This window comes from Syngnathoides biaculeatus, chromosome 2, assembly GCF_019802595.1.
Source record: "Syngnathoides biaculeatus isolate LvHL_M chromosome 2, ASM1980259v1, whole genome shotgun sequence".
Classification (NCBI taxonomy): Eukaryota; Metazoa; Chordata; class Actinopteri; order Syngnathiformes; family Syngnathidae; genus Syngnathoides; species Syngnathoides biaculeatus.
The window spans coordinates 11,165,764-11,188,248 of NC_084641.1; the positions used below are offsets into that span (position 1 = coordinate 11,165,764).

General features: G+C 41.8%; 1 protein-coding gene across 1 annotated transcript in view; it reads left to right on the plus strand.

The window, feature by feature from the left end:
* The window catches only part of LOC133507818 (kelch domain-containing protein 8B-like), an 86,472-nt gene that overhangs the window by 44,541 nt on the left and 19,446 nt on the right, over positions 1-22,485 (plus strand). The window contains exons 5-6 of the mRNA XM_061833294.1: positions 8,554-8,718; positions 12,084-12,308. Coding sequence (XP_061689278.1) covers positions 8,554-8,718; positions 12,084-12,308 — 390 coding nt within the window. The remainder of the gene's footprint in view (positions 1-8,553; positions 8,719-12,083; positions 12,309-22,485) is intronic.

Genomic DNA, 22,485 nt, shown 5'->3' on the forward strand with positions numbered 1-22,485 from the left:
TTATGGTGTAGCAGGACTCAACTTTTATTTTTGAGGTATTTTCAAGTTGAGCACAGACCAAGTCAACTGGCACCTTTTCTCTTTGTACAAGACAAAAGAATGCAAATTCTAATTATTAATTATAATAATTATTATAATTATAATACACTTGTTCGATCATTGGCCTCGCAGTTCTGAGGCCAGGGGTTCAAATCCTTTCTCCGGGCACTCCGGGTTTCTCTAACATCCCAAAAACATGTAACATTAATTCAGGACTGCTCAATACGATCGACCAGTCAATCGCGAGGCAGTTTTTGGTCGATTGCGACAGCGCGCCAAAAAAAAAAAAAAAAAAAAAGACGTCAGCCTGTTTTCGTCTGACGTCAAACAATTTCCGGTTTAGAGAACAGGCGCCATCTTGGATAGGTGAATTCAAGTCAACATACCGTAACTAAGCAGTCAGTTCAGAAAGGCATATGAATGAGAGTGCACTGCTACGTTATCGGTTGCTCAAACGAAAGCGGGCATTGTAAAGCGTCTTTCTTTCGACTGACAGCTGTGATCAAGAACCAGTGCGAGAAAAATGAGCAGTTATCAACCAAACGACAACAACTGTGGCTGTCTCGTATCAGCAGAGCCCATCTAACAACCAAATCATTCACTTATGTCAGAGTGTGATTGGAGCATTTTGTTCTTGGTAGGTATTGGATACCTTTTAGAATTTCACACCTACTTAGCAAAAACTAATTTCTGTGAAGGAGAAGTATTCTTTAGGGCCAAGGGCCTACATAATACTCGTGTGTGTCAATACAATGAATGTCTCTCAATCTATATTTTCTGTCAGCCCACGAAAGCAAATAAAACTGAACTGAATCCAGTACTCTATAATGAACCCGTCTTAATCTTTATTTCATTGTTTCACATATTCGGTTTGCACTTCCTTTTTCTCAAACCACCCCCCCTCCCCACAAGGTGATCATTATGTGCACATGTTTGCAAAAACGAAAATAATAACAATCTACACCTCTTTTGTTCAGATAATCAACATAATTTAACACATCACTGACTGTAATCATGGGAATGAATACTTTCGACAGCATTCACTCAGAATTAAATTATCCTCAGCCTACACATTTAAATTGCATTGTGCGGTACACTAACATTAGCAGTGTGGAAACACAGGTTGCCTACAATGGAAACCGCCGCATCAGGAAACCAGCCATTGATGAATTGGTTGTAGGCCTCCAGACCTTAGTAATTCGTTAGTTGGTTCATGGTACTGTATAAGCGCTTGTCGAGAAGAGGAGATAGTTGATGATGTCTGGATAGGTTACCGATTCCCACAGTTCAAAATTCTTGCTCCATTTGTGTTTTTCCAAGGCACATGGGTCGATATTGTCGATCAAAGCACGCTTCTTGTCGTAACGGTTTCTTGAAACAATGTCTAATGAGCCCTGATAACTTTCCAAAGTCTTTTAAGCCATCATGCGTCACTTTTAACAGTCGTACGAACATTTATGTAACTCTGGTCTGTATGCAAAAGCGATAGAGTGAACGGCGCATCAGTACAGTGAACCCATCCAACATGGCCGCATGCCCGGATGAGGTCACATTGTCGAAAAAAGTCTATTCACGCTAGTCGGTGAGTTCCCTCCTATTTTAAGCCCTCGCTTTTTTCTGAAAGTAAATAAATCTTATCAAACATGAGTATGGATGCTGGAGCAAAGAAGAAGACAAAAACATATCACTTTCATTTGGAATGGGAGGTGGACTTTTTTTTCCCACGATGTCATTTTTGATGTGTGTTTGCCTCATCTGCCAGTGGAATGAAATATGTAACGGCGTTTTTTAACTGTTCATGGATAATATGACACTGACATTCCGAGCAAGCTAAGACTGAGAAAAGTGAACGAACTAAAATCCCAATTGGCCCAGCACTCCCGTTACCCTCGTGAGGATAAGCGTCTCAGAAAACGGATGGATGGACAAATCTTTTGTAAAGGAAATCAGCAGTGCAAATGCAGGCACTTTCAGGGGCGGATATTTGTAGGCAATTTAACCCTCATTTAACAGTCCTGGGCGCCTGCAGTGCTGTCAGAGAGCTTTAGGTAAGGTTGCAATTCACTACGTTCATGATTGAAGAAGCTTATTATGTTTAGTTTCCTTTTGAAGCAAGCTGTTCTTTTATTGAGTTACAGTGACAAAGTGGTTGCACTCTCCCACTGCTTTTGATCAGGATACAATGATACAATTACATTTTATCAATTCACCTTTTTATCCATTTACTGTGAACAGCACAACTTGTTTGTGCGAGTGCTGTTTACCATGTCGGTGCCCATGCAGTCTGCAGATATATAAGGGTTTGTTGTCTCTGTTAAGCAGCTTGAAAGGAAGCTACATTTAGTGATGCATTTACTTCTCTTATCCTGGCCTGCCTTAGATTTTCTTTCCACATTCAAACACCATCTGTGGAGTCAATAAATTCATTTACTTTTTTCTTACAGTGGAGGATTTAACAAGACTATTATCAAACATCAGTAAGAGGACAAAATATGGTGGCTACATTTAAAACCTTCCCATCACACTAATTAAAATTTGGGCGGTGGTCTTCACTGATCCTCTATTGAGTATTTGAATGCTGTGACAACTAACTGTGGGAGTTCAACTTCAGTTTATCATCCATCCATCCATTTTTTTAGCCAATTATCTTCACAAGGGTCGCGGAGAGTGCTAGAGCCTACACCAGCTGTCAAGGGGCAGGAGGCGGGGTACACCCTGAACTGGTTGCCAGCCAACCGCAGGGGACATAGAGACAAACAGCCGCACTCACAATCACACCTAGGGGCAATTTGGAGTGTCCAATTAATGTTGCATGTTCATTGGGATGTGGGAGGAAACCAGAATTCCCAGAGAAAACCCACACTGGCACAGGGAGAACATGCAAACTCCACACAGGCGGGTCTGGGATTGAACCCGGGACCTCAGAACTGTGAGGCCAACGCTTTCCAGCTGAGTCACCGTGCTGCGCAGTTTATCATTAACAGCAAAAATAACTTTGCTGCTGCCGCCTGTTTGTAACACAATATTTAAAAAAAATTGTTTTAAATTGGTTATCCCATTATCTTTTCTTGCTAAATCAATTGAATGCGTTTTTATCTGTTTTTTTCCCCTTTAACATTTTTTTAATGTGAAGATATTGAATTAAATGAAGGCAAAGTAGTATGAATAATTTATTTACTCATGGTAATTTAAACATCATTCATTTCATAGCTTTCACAAAATCCTTGTCGATAGCCAAACATTTGAACTTTCTTTGGCTGCAACATGAGGCACATGTGCACAATGTGAGAATCGATACAAGACAACATCCAGCCTTTACGAAGATAATAAAGATCAGTTTTCAATGCGATTGGCATAGCAATCAATAGTTCAATAAATAGTCAATTTTTGAAGGTCATCGGTGTTTGTTAAATTTGAACATGTAGTATTTTCACTGGTGCTGATGATGGCCTCAGCAGCACCATGGCGACCATGACTCAGGCAACTCTGTTGAGATTAAACAGGCCGAGTGAGTCTAAAACTGGATTTACACTGCAGTCATTAATGCTCAATTCTGATGATCTCCGATTCATATTGCCCACCAAGAGATCCATATCTAATCTTATTATATCATCAGTAGTGTAAATTCATTACTTCTAATTCAACTTAAAATGAATGACATGCCATTTTCTAGCTGGGGGACTTTAACCCTGTATAGTCACAAAGACTATTCCATAGTATTGTGTCATTTTCCGTCATTAATCATTTTCAATGTTATCGCTACCACAGCTGCAATAATGAAGGGCTATACAATGTAAAATATGCCCCCTCCTGCAAAAAAAAGATGAAATGAGAAAATCAAAGGAATTGAGGTTGAAAAAGGACGGATGGAGCTGTCAATTAAGCAAATAGCTGGTGCATCAAAGTGGAGTTATAATTAGCCAAAAGGGGTGATGGAGGGTGCGACAGGAGGCTGTAGACAAGCAATGCCATTGATGAAAGATGCTGAGGGATCAAAGTCTTTTCAACCACATCTTCGGAGGAGAAGCAACATCCCAAAATAAATACCTACACATTTCCACTTTGCTGTGACTCACTGGTCTGCCTCTCAGTGATAACGGATTTGGTCGCCAGGCACCGCGTCGTCAAACAGCGACACCATAATAAGTCTGTAGGTTACTCTGCGGTTGCCATGGTGACTCCCTGGGTGATGGGCCAAGAACAGAGCGGCTTTCTTTAATTAGAGGCGATTCCACATGATTATACCAAGGCTGGGCCAAAACACGGGCTATAATATGCAAGTTCCAGAGAGCTACAGGTGGCAGTGTGGATGCTTGAATGTCAAGTATGTTCATTCATTGATAACAATTTAAAAGCTTCAAACCAGTGTCTTTAAATGATATTAGCAGGAATCTCGCGTCTAGTGCGCATCTGCCACGCACAAAAATGAGCAGGGATGCATAAAGCATGGCAAATCTGTCCACAGACGCACGGCATTGCTTAAGCATGTATGTGTGTGTGTACGTGTTGCTGAAGGGCCTCAGCGACTCCTGAGCCTCTCAAAGAACGAGTCCTTTCTTGACGTTGGCCATTAGCCAATAAGAGGCAGAGGAGGGGTGGGGGAGAATTATTGTTCCATAAATGCAACAGAGAATTTTTTTTCCAAACTAGATAAGCTGTCATTGTTGTGCTAACACCCGATGTGCCGCTCACTGGAGCAGCGAGCCAGTGGCAGAACAACGTTGGCTCCTTAGATGCATGGACGCACTATTTCTTCATGGCTTCATGGGGTTTAAATTCCTGTCCACCTCTGAAAAAAGAGAAATTTGGTGGGACCTTCTCAGTGAGAGAACGTAATAAAAGTCCAAAGATCTGATATGCCATGATGCAATGTTTTTTGAACAAGTGGTTCAGTTGGTTCAGAAGTTTTACACTTCAGTGTTGTGTCAAGAGGTGGCACAGTGGCGCAGCTGTAGAGCGTTGGCCTCACACATCTGAGCACCAGGGTTCAAATCCCGCACCTGGTTCTGTGGAGTTTGCAGGTTCTCCCTGTGCCTGCGTGTGTTTTTGCTGGGCACTCGGGTTTCCTTCCACATCCCCAAAGAGACTCTAAATTGCCCATAGGTGTGATTGTGAGTACGACTGTTGTCTGTCTCCGTGTGCCCTGCGATTTGCTGGTGACCAGTTCAGGGTGTATGCTGCCTACCGCCCAATAACAGCTGGGATTGGCTCCAGCACTCCCGTGACCCCTGTGAGGATAAGCAGCTCAGAAAATGGATGGATGGATGACTGACTCTGCTGGGTGCAGACAGTTCGGCATTTCACATGGCAATCAGTTCTCAGTTGCCCTACCTGGATTTAAAAAAACAAAACACACATTGAAGCCAACTGATTAACAGATCTGTATCACAGTTTTTTTTTTTTTCTTGTGCTGGCTACACTTGCAAGTTTTTCAGGCTGTCTGTTGTACCCAACACAAGAGAAAAAACATCTGAGGAATATCTATATTCTTTTCAGATGTTTAGTGATAGTGCGATAGAACAAATTCATCATAGTCATCTGATGCAAACAACAATCATACAAAATGGATGTATAGTATAACATACATGATGCTTTTTACACTATGCTTAATACAGTTTACACCTTAAGTGTGTCCCGTTGCAATTATGGTTTGCTCGATCCCCAGTGAGAGGCGAACAACTGCACGTCTCTAAAAGGTTTTCTGTATTGAGGAAAGCTATTTTTTTTTCACAATCCCAGCATGCATCATGTCCAAGCAGCTTCTTTGGGGAGAGAGTGTTGTGAAACAGAAAAAGCTGATCATTTATCATATCAGAGTGAGAAAAGATCCTCTTAATAGTGAATGCAAATTTTTGTGGCGATCACACTCATGATGAGTGACAGATTTGTTAGGTCTGAATTCTTCACGGTTTGAGCCACAGCTTGGTAGCTGTGCGTGACTGAGCAGCCTTTCTTCGCTGTCCCTCACTGGCTCACTTTCTCACGTTTGGACGGTCACAACTCTCCGGGCGCTAATGGGCCGCTAATCTGGAACATAGCTATCTCTTTCCCTGCCGCTTCATCCTCCTCCTTCTTTCTCTCCTTCCCATCTATCCCTTCGATTTTCTGGCCTTGCATTTCCTCAACAGGCTTAGTCGAATTACTTGCTCAGCATTTGGCTCACGCTATTTTTAAGTCCTAATAATTACTGACACTGCATTACTGGCGCATGTTTACCTTTCCCGAGTTTACTTATTCTCTGCTACTTTAATGACTTATATGCAATAATCAAGTCAATGAAGCATAAGAGCAGGACTAGAAACGGGATGGATGATAGCGATGGGTGGCTTGACCCTGTAATTTTAATACGATCATACCAACATTTCTGTTATAAGGCTGGATGGATGTTACAGGGCTTTAGTTGTGTAGTTTATTATTTTTTTTTATAGAATAGATGTTCCTTGGCGGCACGTTGGTGCAGCTGGCAAGCATTGGCCTCACAGTTCTGAGGACCCAGGTTCAATCCCACTCTCCCTGTGTGGAGTATGCATGTTCTCCCTGTGCCTGCGTGGGTTATGTCTGGGCTCTCCGGAATCCTCCCACATCCCAAAAACATGCAACATTAATTGGACACTCTAAATTGCCCCGAGGTGTGATTGTGAGTGGGGCTGTATGTCTTGATGTGCCCTGCGATTGGCTGACAACCAGTTCAGGGTGTACCCCACCTCCTGCCTGTTGACAGCTGGGATAGGCTCTAGCACTCCCGTGACTCTCGTGAGGGTAAGCGGCAAAAGAAAATGGATGGATGGATAGACGTTCTTTCCAGTCAACAAGTCAAGCAAGAAGCGTGTCAGCAGCCAGTGAACGATTGAGGAAGGTTGAGTGTATTTCAATTAGTTTGTGTGGACCATATTTATCTGTTGGACTTCAGTCTTGGGTTCGGTTTGTGTATTGACTAACTAATCCTTCATTAGGTACAGTATGATTACAAGCAGAGGTGGAAATAATATCCACACTCTGGACTTAAGTAGACACAGGCATACTATATCTTGTAGCCTTTTTTTTTTAAAGCTAAATATTGAAGAAAGCATGTTTTAAAACACCATTAGCAACATCATTTAATTATCTTTACAACTGAATTATGTTCAGTTATAAGAGATATTTTGACAGTTTCACCGATCGAAGGATTAATACTGTAACCGCTAAGGTTGTCACGATACGGGGCTCAAGGGTGGACCCAAATGCACGACTCCAGAGACAGCAGACAGTACAGAGGAAATCTTTATTCGGTCCGAGATCAGGTAGACAGTCCAAACAATCCGAAGTACCAGTACGGATGGGCTTACGAGGGTGGTCAGTGGACAGGCGTGGGTCGGTGCACGGAGATCAGAAGTCAGGAAAGCAGGAGTGCGGGAACGAGGCATCAAGAGCAACGATCTAGCGGAGTATTTGTCGTCCCCCGGGTCCTATATGTACTGGGTCTAATCAGTGTTCATGAGACGCAGGTGTGCACCTTCTGATTAGCTGGCCACGCCCAGCCCGGGCTGGAATCCAGGAGCATGACAAAGGTAAACAAACCCTCGGGGTGTTATCACACCAGCACAGGCAGTTTTAAGATGTAGCAAGTGAGGTTGTCGTGGCACTGGCTAGAATTCTTTATACTGTATGTAAAACGTGCAAAACAGTCGCACTGACAAAGGCATCACTAGATAAAAGAAAACATTCCATTTTTGTCATATTTAAAATGTTCTCAGGGTGAAAGAGAAAAGTAAAACACAGAACCTAGTGTAGAAAGTGTGGACTTTGAATGTTGACACAATGATAAGAAAATCTTTGGAGTTGGTTGACATGATGATTAGGAGAAAGGTTGATATATTGTGTGCCCAGGAGAGCAGGTGGAAACGCAGTAAAGCTCGAAGTTTAAGCGTGTCCATCTTGTTCAAAAGAATACTAGCAGGTGTGAAGAATGGAGGAAAAGTGTGCCAATTCCCATTTTTAAGAACAAGGGCGATTTGCAGAGCTGTGGGAACTATCGAGGAATAAAGTTGATGAGTCACACAATTAAGTTATAGGAAAGACTAGTGGCGGCTAAACTCAGGACAGAAGCGAGTATTTGTAAGCAGCTGTTTGGTTTCATGCCTGGAAGGAGTACCACACGTGCATTATTTGACTTGGATGTTGATGGAAATGTATAGAGAAGGCGCAACAGTACATTGCGTCTATGTGAATCTAGAGAAAGCCCATGTACCCAGAGAAGAACTGTGGTATTGCATGCAGAGGTCTGAAGCAGCAGAGAAGTATATTAGAATAATACAGAACATGTATGAGGACAGCATAAGAGTGGTTAGGTGTGAGATGGAACTGCCTCAGGGATCAGCGCTGAGCCCTTTCCTGTTTGCAGTGGTGATGGATAGCCTGACAGATGAGATTAGGCTGGAATCCATGTGAACCATAATGTTCACAAAGAGCGGATGCATCACTTTCTCATTCTGAAAGTTTCTTTTTAAATACTCTGATTTTGTCTGTTTCATGCAGATGGCAAGCTGTACGCTTTTGGAGGAATGGGGGCGGACATTACACCCCAGGCCCTGGTGAGAGTTTATGAGGCAGAAAGAGACCAATGGCAGCCGCTGACCTCAATGCCAACACCACGATATGGAGCCACACCTTTTGTAAAAGGAAACAAAATCTATATCATGGGTAGGAAACCTCCTCTACAACACCTCTTTAATATCAGTAAATATCAATTCCATCATTCTTTGTCAGGTCACCTCAACTGCTCAGCTCCATGAAGCATTCACATTCTTCATTTTTTCAAGTTAAATTCTTCTTCATATTATTTTATTTATACTGATATTGGTTCAATCATAGGCATGTTGGTAAGAAATATACTATTTTGCAACCACTATACAGGTATAACTTTTTTCTTAGTCATGGTGGTCACCACACAACAAGCCTAAAGAATTAGAGGACGGATGGAAAAATTTGTACTGAGCTGATGACTGTTCAGTTATCGTCGTACACACAATCTATGTAACTCTTTTATTTCCGCGTGACCAGTGGTGATGTATTCCGCCTGGTCTGAGCTTTCCTTGGCATTCCACGGCAACCCAGAAGAGATAGTCACTCCAACATATCCTGGGTTGTCGCCAGGACCTCCTCCAGGTGGGGCATGCCCAAAACACCTCACCGGGCAGGCGACCCGGAGCCATCCTGTCGCAGATGCTCGAGCACCCACATTTGGCTCCTTTAGATGCAGAGGAGCTGCGGCCAGATGGGAGCTTCTCACCTTATCACTAAGGGAGAACCCAGACACTTTGCGAAAGAAACTCATTTCACCCACTTGTATTTGTGATCTTGTTCTTTTGGTTACAACCCGCAGCTCATGGCCATAGCTGAAGGTAGATCAGTAAATCAAGAACCTTGCCTTTGGATCATACTGTTATATTTTCTTAATAATTGGATTCATGACTTTTGCTGACAAGTGTCGTGCAAAAATTTTTGTCCCACTAATCCCTAGTTCAAATGACAGAACACACGGGACAAGTCTTGTGCAGTAGTGCAAATGAGTGCAGCAGATTGACAGAGCTGTGCTTATGTCAGCAATTGTGCTTCAAATTGCCTCCTGCCATGGCAGGACTTGAAGAGCTGAGCAGTGCCTGACGGAGAGCAACAATGTCCATGTACTAGTGGAACAGCTTTGTCAGGATAGACTTCTTTCACCAAGATGGTTCAGTTGAGTGGGAGAGGGATAACACTAAGATAGTCTTATTGATGTTTAATATGTAGAAAAAACAATAATTACACATATCAAAGCTGTTCTGACTATTTCCAGTGACTCTGTATAAGGAGCGTTCTCATTGTCATTTGAGGTATTATTCTTGCACATCTTCAACTGTAATCCATCCCATTCACTTCAAACTTTTCTTTTTTGCCGTCAATCTCTCCTTATTCACGATCAGATTGATCAAGCAGTCAGACATCAAGAGACATTTTTTTTACTGTTACTGCAAAGAGCCACATCAGACATGAACATAATGCCATCCTCACACACATACCTTTGCACAGCCAGCATTATAAAAATAAAAAATAGACTACAACAAAGTACCGAGACCATTGGCCAGTGAGTGGAAAAAACAAAAAACAAAACAAAAAAAAAAACAAAACAAATGTGTGCTCGTTCTCATACAGACAAGCTACCACTTCAACCATGTTCACAAACAAAAATATAATATATAAAAGTACTATTTATCTTTCACTCTGACTTTAATTAGTGTGACTTTTGACAGTCCCTGCCTTGAGCAATCTTCTTCAAATTCAGCTTCTCTTCCGTTATTGCCACAAGAAGCAGTTTTTCCACAGGAGTGTCAGTCAGAACAGATCGATGCTTTGATTTCAAGTTTCAGGGTAGAAAATACCAGACTCACAGATCGATGTTGACCCGAACGTTGACAGAATCTTCAGCGCAGCCCTGTTTAATATTGGGGTATTTTTTCATTGGCACACTTTTCCAGAACTGAATTGTCCCTTCCCTTAATGAGTGTTTCAATTGGTCCTCTTCACAAAAATCAATGTCCTCTAACTCAGGCACAGCCTTATCTGTGACTAGAAGGCCTTTCAAACAGACCTTTTCAGCATTAATATAAGCGCTCCCTCTCTGGTAAAAAAAACAAAAAAAAAACATCGTGTTCATCCACTTTTTTTCATTAAATTTTCATTTTGAGAGTGAATTTAAGTGATTTTCATTCAATGTCATTTTAGTTTTGCGAAAATACCGGAATAAGCTCAAGCAAAGTATGCACGCAAATACCAAAATGAACTCAAGCAAAGCCCTCATGCACTTTAAAAAACCTTTACTTTGATATGCTTTCATGCCTTTAGAAGATGTGCATGAAAATACCCAAAGAGCAGTACGCGGCTCATGGGCCCTGGGTTCGCTACCCCTGATCAAGCTGATGTGAGTGTCCTGCATTTGCAGGCTTTTTTTTCTCCATTTTTTTGTATCATCACTTTGCATGCTCCTTCAGTATTTAATTGCACAGTTCTCAGAACTTCTGTCTGTTATCTTAAAGCTTGTGGTCCCTTCATTAATTGTCTTTTGCTACTCAAATGATTTGTGGAAGAAAACTAGAGGGGAACAAATTGTTCTTTTTGTTCTATCCAAATCAATTATGTCCTCAGCAACACTCGCTGCACTGTATATGCTAGAGTTTAGATAATATAGGAGGATGAATACAAGTATGGCATTAAATAAATTAAAAAAGTCAAAACTATGCTCCTGGTTGTCATCTACATAGTAGTTGGAAGTGAGGATTCAGGGTAGGGATCTAAATACCTTTCCAAAAACAAAACAAAACAAAACACCCAAACAGAAAAAAAGAACAAAAAGTGCCAGATTCATAATGAAGTCTATTTTTAATATATTTCTCAGTGATTGTTAGAAAATCTATTACTGAGTGCAGTGAAGAGTTTTTTTTTTTACCATATGCAATCTGCTTGTGTTGTTAAAAAATGTGCACCTCCTCGACCAAGCTTATTTTTTCCCCATTTTCTGCCCTTTTGCTGAAATTCAGACATCGCCAGTCTGGGGACTGTGACTTGTTGTTCTTTTCTACCACATTGCTATTTTCATGACAATGACTGTTTTTCATTTGACCAGTCAGCAATCCGCGACTTAGCTGGCAGTCACCCTTACTCACCTGGGATGGGCTCCATCCACCTTTGACACCAATGAAGTATAGAAAACGGATGATGGATGGATTGACGCATGGCCAGTCTTTAAATGAATATGATCCCATCCAATATTGACCTTTCTTTCTTCATATTTACTCTCAGTATGTATGTCAGTAAATCAAGGCCATAAAATAATTTGGCCGTCCCTTTTGTGAGCCCAATACAAGTGTTACATCGATCAGACGCCATATGATGAGCAGGATTCCAAAAAGATGAGTGTACCATCTTATGTAAATTGTCCTTGTATCATTACCTTATAAGGCTTTTGAATTATATGCTTTCCAGCCTTATGTTTACCTTTATTACCTAAATGTTTTCCTTCAAATTCCCAGGGGGTCGCCAAGGAAAGATGCCGGTGACGGCACTTGAGGCATTTGACCTGGAGATGAAGAGCTGGACACGCTACCCCTGCATTCCGAGCCGGAGGGCCTTTTCCTGCTGTGCAACAAATGAGCGAAGCCTCTTCAGCCTGGGGGGCCTCCAGCAGCCGGGCCCACACAACTTCTACTCGAGACCTCACTTCGTCAGCACCATGGAGGAATATGATATAGATCAAGGTAAGTGGTTAGGAGCACCTTCTTCATGGCTTTGAGGAAGAGTGGAGGCTGGGTGGAGCACTATTTGGCTTCCTGATAGAGCGTCTTTTATATCCACATGCATCCCTGCAGCATCAATTTCACACTTTTCCATTTGTGTCAAAGCCACAAGTTTTGTTGAGTCGTAATTATAGCTGTGAAACTACTTAGGGGAAGAATTAAAAAATGCCAGAAGGAGATCTTTCTTCACTCTTTATAAAGCGAAGCTTTACTGCATATGACAGCACAGCAAACTAAAATTTACCCAATCCAGTTAAAACACAACCACATGATTCTACATCTTAGGCCAAGTTGCAATAACAGGCTGAAATGAGCTATGTCTGTGTTAGGATTATCCATCTGTCCATTTTCTTAGCCGCTTATCCTCACAAGGGTCACGGGAGTGTTGGAGCCTATCCCAGCTGTCATTGGGCAGTAGGCGGGGTACACCCTCAACTGGTTGCCAGCCAATCAATCGCAGGGCACATGGAGACAGACAAAAGATGATGAATCATGATCAAAAATATTGATAAAAGCAGGGGTGACTGAAAGTCAAATGGCAACATCAGGTTGTGGGCTGTCGGAGGAGGGTCAGTCATTATACAGTAATGTTCCATTTGCTTGAAAACCTTTCTAGTGTCATCTTTTTAATATGAAGTTTAGTGGCACATGATGCTGTGGCGACCGCCTCAAAACTCAGCCAATTTCTGACCCAAGCCCACAATGCAATGAACCATAAGAGGAAATAAAAAACCCCAAAGAGAAGACACATGATAGAGTTGCCTACACTCAATTTAAGAACAGAAGGTTGCACGTAGCGTTCAAAAAGAAGAGCAGGCCAAATCAAAGTGCATGTAACTTGTGAGCAGCAGCCGTAATCGTACAAACTAAAGTAGATGTAGACAAAACGGTTTGCGTAAAAATAAGCACTACTTATCAAATAGCAGATTGTACGGGTGGACGGAGCCGCAGCGGAAGGAGGACGCTTGGGGGAAAATATAAAGCAAGGAGAGTCAAACCTGGAATATTACCGCACTCGAGTTAACGATATACAGTAATACACATGAGGTAAGAATCACTAGGACAGTGGGAGAGAACAATGACACTATGCAATAATCTGCCGTCCTCCATCTGCTTCTGTTCCCCTTAAATGACCAGCTCATCATCATCATAGTCAGGTGTGCAGCAGGAGCCCCCAACCTCCTGCAAGGTCCTGAAACCACAAAAAAAAAAAACACATCAGAGAACAGAGGCATGACACATAAATAAATGGAGAAATGGGTAAATTGTGTCAAGAAAGCTTGGAAAACGTGTGCGCAACAAATCAAGTTTGCAGAGTGTGCGCTGTGGTGATCTATGATGGGACAAGGATAAAAGCAAAAATTCCTCACTCTCATTCTTTGCCTGAAAATGTGCCACAGTGCCAGTAAACCACAACAGCTGATTCTGGAACTTACAGACTGTCTATGGCGGTTCAAGTGACCGATGCACACAATGTTGGACACGTTTGCTCCCAATGGTCTGTTTTATTCGGTATTTGTGATATCATGCTCCGATTGGTTGTCAACGAATTCAGTACCCTGCCTCAAGATAGCTGGGATCGGCTCCAGCACCCCCTCGACCCGAGTGAGGATCAGCAACTCAGAAAATCAATGGATGGATGGAAAGCTGTTATATCAGGGTCCATTATATCAAGATTTCACTGTAATCTTGTTGTTAACTAGCTGGTTGTGGAGTAAAATAAATGGCAACCATCAATTTTATCAACATTAGAAATCACATTTGTTTATATAAGCGTGAACGATGCTATTTAACAAAAAATAGGAATTGGGCATTTTTGCCTTAAAATGTGAATGAACCCTAGTTGTCATTCACCCTGTTGAAGGTGAAGATTTAGAAATGTAAACTTGTCTCTTTTGTTGTTGGATTACTGCATTAAATCATACTGGGATGTATTATTTTGTTGCCGCCATCTGTATTTGCTTCTAAATGTGTGTTTGGGGGATATTCAGACAGATGGTGAATAAGTGAGCTTCAGTGTTGCCGATAAAGAGTGTTGTGTGTCGGCGAGTGTATAGGATTTGTTTGCTTACGTGTAAAAAGATCCGCATACATTTTTTTTTTTTTTAGCGAAATAAAGCAATATTCATAGTCACAGCACAATCTTTAAGACCTTCCACTGCCTTATGGTGCTGGATCTCATTGGATTTAACGTTTTGCTGTTAAATCCTCTGTCAGGTTGAATGCGCGCAGCTTTCAAAGATAATAGCCTTGGACTGACTGAAGGGCCCCTTTCTCACCTTTGACTGGAAGCCCATACTTATATCTCAAAGCTATTAGAATAAATACTATCGAACCTCAGCACATTGCAAACACTCTCTTGTGAATGCAACACTGTTAGGCTGCATTTGTGTGCTTTGGTGGAGCCATATAAATAGGGGAGAGGTTAGCTTTTGAACGATGACTGTTTCCGAGATGGATATATGTGACAATACTATTAAAATATGGTGTGTACATCAAAAATGAAACTTTTTTTTTTTTTAAAAAGCAATCTGTTTTTTTTCTTTCGATAAACAAAGCCCTGAGAACAGTATAGAAAAGGAAAAAAAATGAACCATGGCAAAAAGTAAAAAATTTTGTGTTCGGTAAATCATGCAGTAAATGGAAACCTGAAAACTGTTTGTTTGCTACGGCTGTGGAAGTAACGGTTCCGTGTACCAATCAATGGGCATAAACATGTCAAGCGTCACCGTTTCTACAAATGATTGCCTCCTTTGAAGTCACATGCTCCTTCCAAGAAATTATGGGTTTTCCTGCAGTAAGTCAAATAAAACCCCTGGCACAAAGTACAAAATATTATGATAGTTAAAATGATCAGTCAGGTGTAATCAAACACGCAGGGAGCGATAGTGACATATGTGGCGACAGTGACATCATTTCCCACCAGAACCATGCCAGAGAAGAGTGGATGTGAGAAGTCGATATGTCAAGATTAAAAGTACGCTGCAGTAAATCGGCAGCAAATCTAAATGAGGTTGTATGCCTTTTGATTAGTTACAAATATAACATTCCAATATGGTGCAGTGCAAAGCAAATGGATAAAAGAACAAAGCACGCAAAGTAGCCACGTTTTCAAGTTAATACAGTGAGTACGATTTAGGTGCAGTTGAGGGAACGTTATCTGGTGTGAAGGAATATTCAAGTGTGATTATGGTCTTTAGTGAAGATAATAGCCCTGCTCTCATTTGTTATTACAGAGCAGATTCATTTTTGCAGTCTTTGGATTGTAATTTGATTTGCATTTAAATATTGCATGAATTCAGCGCGGCCTGCAGGGTTAATTGATGCTCCACTGCAAGACATCATGTTAGGAACAAAGTCAAGAATGATACTTCACATTTTGCCAGAAAAACAGACTGAGTTTTTGGATTTATTTATTGTTTTATGGCATTGTCCTCAAGGGATTCACTTGTCAAACATTTGATAAATTGGTCAAAGTCAAATTTGTTTAAGGTTTTTTTCAATTTTCAATTCTGATGTGCTGAGTCAAAATATTATGTATGAAGAGGGTGGCACGGTGGTACAGCTGGAAAGCTTTGGCCTCACAGTTCTCAGGACTTTCAATGTTCAACTCACGGTCCCGCCTGTGTGGAGATTGCATGTTCTCCCCATGCCTGAGTGGGTTTTCTCTGGGCACTCCGGTTTCCTTCCACATCCCAAAGACATGCGTTAGTTGGGGAGTCTAAATTGCCTCTAGGTGTGATTGTGAGTGCCGCTGTTTGTCTCTGTGTGTCCTGCGATTGGTGGGAACCACTTCAGGGTGTACCCTGCCAACTGCCCGTTGCAAGCTGGTATTGGCTCCAGCACTCCCATGACCTTCGTGAGGATAAGCGGCTCAGAAAATGGAAATGGATGGATGCATGGATATATATATATATATATATATATATATATATATGTATATATATATATATATATATATTATATATATATATATGGTGTTCAGAGTTGTTGTAGTCAGCCAGGCCAGACAGCAGTTCTGTGGCTCCTCAATGAGAGTCGACTTTTGACTCTGTGTCAATCAGAAACCTACGACCGATCAAACTTGGTGCGTGGGAGTTAACTGTGATAATTCTCGTTTTAAGTAGGACTGGTATTGTGTTTCGTTTGTGAACATTTGATACCAAAAAACCCCCCATCTTTTCAGTTTATTTAATGAACTGAATTTGTGTATGAATTGATTTAGTTCTGTGAGTTCTGCTGCCATCAGCCAGCCTTGGACCATCTGGGACCGGAAACGAAAGTGTTCTGCGCGACTTGCCAATTGAGACACGCAGATGTTGGAGTGGAGAAGATTCAGTCAGTTTTAAAAATAAAACATACTTACATGCGAATTGCAATACAACAGAAACTTTTTAAGTTGGTCATTCTTTCTCTGCGGTCCCGTAACAAATTCCTTATATCCCGGTACTGGTCGGCGGACCGGTGGTTGGGGACCACTGATGTACAGTATATTTCTGCCATTATCAGTTAGGTTATTGACTGAAAAACACAGATGCACACTCAGAGGGAAATATTTCATTGTATTTTTCATACATGTTTAATTCTGATGATTCTATGATGATGATGATGGAGTTTTTGACCAACTTATTCAACAGAATACTAGCGGGCGAAAAGATCCCTGAAGAATGGAGGAAAAGTGTTCTAGTTCCCATTTTTAAGAACAAAGGCGATGATCAGAGCTGTGGGAATTAAAGAGGAAAAAAGTTGATGAGCAACACAATGAAGTTATGGGAACGAATAGTGGAGGCTAGACTCAGGACAGAAGTAAGTATCTGCGAGCAACAGTATGGTTTCATGCCTAGAAAGAGTACCACAGATGCATTATTTGCCTTGAGGATGCTCGTGGAAAAGTACAGAGAAGGTCAGAAGGAGCTACATTGTGTCTTTGTGGATCTAGAGAAAGCCTATGACAGAGTACCAAGAGAGGAACTGTGGTACTGCATGCGCAAGTCTGGTGTGGCGGAGGAATATGTTAGAATAGTACAGGACATGCATGAGGGCAGCAGAACAATGGTGAGGTGTGCCGTAGGTGTGACAGAGGAATTTAAAGTGGAGGTGGGACTGCATCAGGGATCAGCTCTGAGCCCCTTCCTGTTTGCAGTGGTAATGGATAGGCTGACAGATGAGGTTAGACTGGAATCCCCTTGGACTATGATGTTCGCAGATGATATTGTGATATGCAGTGAAAGCAGGGAGCATGCAGAGGAACAATTAGAAAGATGGAGACATGCACTGGAAAGGAGAGGAATGAAGATTAGCCGAAGTTAAACAGAATATATGTGCGTGAATGAGAAAAGTGGAGGGGGAAGAGTTAGGCTACAGGGAGAAGAGATAGCGAGGGTGGAGGACTTCAAATATTTAGGGTCAACAATCCAGAGCAATGGTGAGTGTGGTAAGGAAGTGAAGAAACGGGTCCAAGCAGGTTGGAACAGCTGGCGAAAGGTGTCTGGTGGGTTATGTGACAGAAGAGTCTCTGCTAGGATGAAGGGCAAAGTTTACAAAACAGTGGTGAGGCCGGCCATGATGTACGGATTAGAGACGGTGGCACTGAAGAAACAACAGGAAGCAGAACTGGAGGTGGCAGAAATGAAGATGTTGAGGTTCTCGCTCGGAGTGACCAGGTTGGATAGGATTAGAAATGAGCTCATTCGAGGGACAGCCAAAGCTGGATGTTTTGGAGACAAGATTCGAGAGAGCAGACTTCGATGGTTTGGACATGTTCAGAGGCAAGAGAGTGAGTATATTGGTAGAAGTATGCTGAGGATGGAACTCCCAGGCAAAAGAGCGAGAGGAAGACCAAAGAGAAGGTTTATGGATGTGGTGAGGGAAGACATGAGGGCAGTTGGGGTTAGAGAGGAAGATGCAGGAGAGAGGCTAAAATGGCAAAAAATGACACGCAGTGGGGACCCCTAACGGGACAAGCCGAAAGGAAAAGAAGAAGAAGATACATCCATCTATTTATTGAACTGCTTATCCTCACAAGGGTCACGGGAGTGCTGGAGCCTATCCCAGCTATCTTCGGGCAGGAGGCGGGGTACACCTTGAACTGTTTGCCAGTAAATGGGCTTTCCTAGTATATTTTGATTTATTGAGATGTACCTGTACATTTAGTCGCACTAGCTTCCAATCCTCCACAGCTTCTGTCAGACCTATGGTTTAACTATGAGTAGTGGCTGTCTAGGAGGTGTGTTTGAAGAACATTGCTTTTCATCCCCCATTCCGCAGTCATATAGTGCTCGAATTGTGGTTCTGCGTAACTCTTGACATCCAGCCGTCTGAGGTCAGGGCAACGATGAGGTTTGTGAAGGAATCTCATTCAAGTAGCTCCAGTGTCTATGCATCATGTTAGGAAACCCGAGTCTGTCCTCAAGTTTGAAAAGGGTTTGCCTGTCAACAGCAGTAAAACTAGTAATAGCTCAGTTAATTGATTCTGCCCGCTTTGACTCATGCTGTCCAATAGATAAAGTTTGTAGGACGTGTCCTTGCTTTTGTCTGCCACTTATTTTCTCTTGTGGTGATGTCAGCCTAAATATGACGTCGTGTTTCGTGTGTTTCCACTGACATCGTTACGCATTGTGTGACATCTGCGACAAACTGTTGTACTTTCGTCTACAACACGCTTGCCATTTGGGACATTCTTCTCATTATAACCGAAGTAGTTCCAAACGCCGGATTTTGAAGGATGGTGGACGATTTTTGATATCAGGATGGTTTATAGCTCATGCCACTTTACAATGATGAATTAGCTTCTGTTTCAACAGCTTAGAGTGCGTTTGGAAATATACTCCAGCGCTGCTCTGCTACCCTCTGAACTTGTCATTCTGTGATTAGAGTTTGGGCGTCTGGGTGAATTTCCGAATGCAACATTCCTTGGTGGGAATAAATGCAAGAGGAGCAGCATACTGGATGTGTGCTCAACACTAAGGCAGAGTAGCTTTGCAAGGTGCTTCATTGTTAAAAGTTGATATAAAAGGATGCATTGCCACTCATGATGAGATGAAAAATGGATTGGGGGGGCTCCATCAAAAAAAAAAAGAAAAAATAGGAACCACTGCTCTAAAGTCAAACACAAGTTATTCCAGGGCACTGGTCAGGTTTTTGATTCCAATCCTATTTAGAACCCCTTACCTATTGATTCCCATCCAGGGTCTGATGGAGAGCATCGGTGTGCTGCAAAAACAATAAATTATTAAATTGGACTAAATTTGTCTGAATTTATTTTTCTGTACTTATCATGACAGGCAGAACAATTGAACTCTCCTCTGTGACAGGGCTGTGGTTCCTCTTGTTGCCATTCATACAACAGAAGGAGTCGTGACTTTCTGCAAATATCAACTTGTGTTTACTTTAATAGACGTCATACAATAGTTATACTTTGTGTGACATTTTTCTTTGCTGGAGACTTTTCAAATGTAAAATGGGTGCCTTGGCTCAATACAGGTGAGGGGAATTTATCACATTTACAGTAAAGAAAATAAGTATTTCAACACCTTGCTATATTGCAAGTTCTGCCACTTAGAAATCATGGAGGGGTCTGAAATTTTCATCGTAGGTGCATGTCCACAGCGAGAGAGTTAATCTAAAAAGAAAAATCCAGAAATCACAACGTAAGATTTTTTCAATGATTTATTTGTGTGATACATCTGCAAATAAGTATTTGAACACCTGAAAAAAACAATGTCAATATTTGGTACAGTAGCCTTTGTTTGCAATTAGAGGTCAAACGTTTCCTCTAGTTGTTCACCAGGATTGCACACACTACAGGAGGGATTCTGACTGAGGGAAAGAGGTTGTTCCCCAAAATCTCACAATACATGCCCGAGGTCATCCTCTCCTTAATACAATGCAGTCGGCCTGTCCCTTGTGCAGAAAAACATCCCCAAAGCGTGATGCTACTACCCCTATGCTTCACAGTAGGCACGGTGTTCTTAGGATGTAACTCATCATTTGTCTTCCTCCAAACACGGTTAGTGGAATTATGACCAAAAACTTCCATTTTGGTCTCATCTGACCACAAATCTTTCTCCCATGACTCCTCTGTATCATCCAAATGGTCATTGGCAAATTTAAGACGGGCTTTGACATGTGCTGGTGTAAGCAGGGAACCTTCCGTGCCATGCATGATTTCAAACCATGACGTCTTAGTGTATTACCAACAGTCACCTTGGAAAGGGTGGTCCCAGCTCTTTTCAGGTCCGCCTGACAGGCCTTAATAGACAAGAGAAAGTTCAAAGAAGTTGGCAAATACTGTACTGCACTTCAATTTCTTTTTCCATTTTAGAATGATAAAACTATGAAGAAAATACCATTGTATGGGTGAATCATGGTTTAAATCAGGTGAGGTTTTTACATAACCCGTTGCTAATAGACAATGAATAGATTTTTTTTTTTTTTGAAACTCAGATGTGATGAGAGAAAAAGAGTTTAAATGCCATTTGGACGAGGAGATCCACAGGTGGCGTTCAATCCTTTGTTGCTGCTGACAAGAGCTTTCATTGTGCATCAAGTGGCCTTGCAGTGTTTTTGTCTGGGGTATTGTAATCTGTTCCGTCAAGTTCATGTACTCACAAACACTTCTGTAAACAACTGTGACTACGGTGAAGATCCTTCAGTTCCGAACAATTTGACATTGATTTGTAACGACAGGCTTTTTACTTGCCTTGGACATGGAGTCCTCTGAAACTATAAATAAACTTGAGAGGACTGATAGGGGTGATGACGATGATGAAGATGATGAAATGTTTGTTTTTGTGGTCATGTTTGTGAATATGGGTGTCTAAACAACTGTACAACAGCAGGGTGATGGCTGTCATCATTGAGAGGAGAGTAAGCATCCATCCATTTTCTTGGCCGCTTATCCTCACAAGGGCCGCGGGAGTACTGGAGGTGGGCTACACCCTGAACTGGTTGCCAGCTAATTGCAGGGCAGGAGAATTGGCAAAGACATAAAAAATGTAAAGATATAAGATGACTGTAGTGTTCCACAATTGTTGCTGTGGATATTTGATAGCAGATTGTTGTTCAAATTTAATTGAAAATTATTTTTAAAAAATAAAGCAACACAAGCATTACTTGTAAGGATTGCATGTTGGGTACTCGTCAAAATGCGTTAATCTGTCAGTGTAAAAACAAAACAAAACAAAAAAACAACAACAAAAAAAGAAAAGCACATCTTTGAGTGGGTTAAATAAAGAGATCCCAAATCAACAAAAATAGCATCAACGAAAAGCAAATTGCGCTCAGATATCCGCCTGATAAATTTGTGATGAATACTGATCATATTGGTTCCGTGTTGCATGTAAATGGAAACATGACCTAGATATATTGCCTCATTGGCACAAGTGTCAAAGGAGGAGTACACAGATGAATAAATCTCACATTCTATTTAACAGACCACAATTGTAATGCCTCATTCAAAGAAAACACAAAAAAAGATTAATACTTGAGCTCAACCGTAAGGTTGGTAGTTTGACCACAAGGTTACTGGAAGCACGTGAAGCATTTTACTGGACAAGGAGGGAATTTGGGGATAAATTAGGCTTTGCACACACTCCCCAGAAACGTATTGCCCCTATTTTTGTGACAGGTATAAATTTAACGTGCTGGGCGGCGCAATTGTGCGTCAGGGGCAGTTTCGAACAGAGTTGGCAATTTCATAGACAAGTCCAACCTGGGGATCTAAAAATGGGATCAGTAAGAAGAGGAGGTCAATCCAGTGATCCAAGGTTCCATTGTTTGAATCCCGGCTATGACTGCTCCCATGTCAAAGTCCATCCATCCATCCATTTTCTTTTGCCCCTCATCCTCACGAGGGTCACGGGGAGTGCTGCAACCTATCCCAGTTGTCAACAGGCAGGAAGCAGGGTACACCCTGAACTGGTTGCCAGCCAATTGCAGGGCACATTGAGACAAACAGCCACACTCACAATCACACCTAGGGGCAATTTAGAGTGTCCAATTAATGTTGCATGTTTTTGGAATGTGGGAGGAAACCGGAGTGCCCGGAGGAAACCCATGCAGGCATGGGGAAAACATGCAAACTCCATACAGGTGGGTCCAGGATTGAACCCGGGACCTCTGAACTGTGAGGCCAATG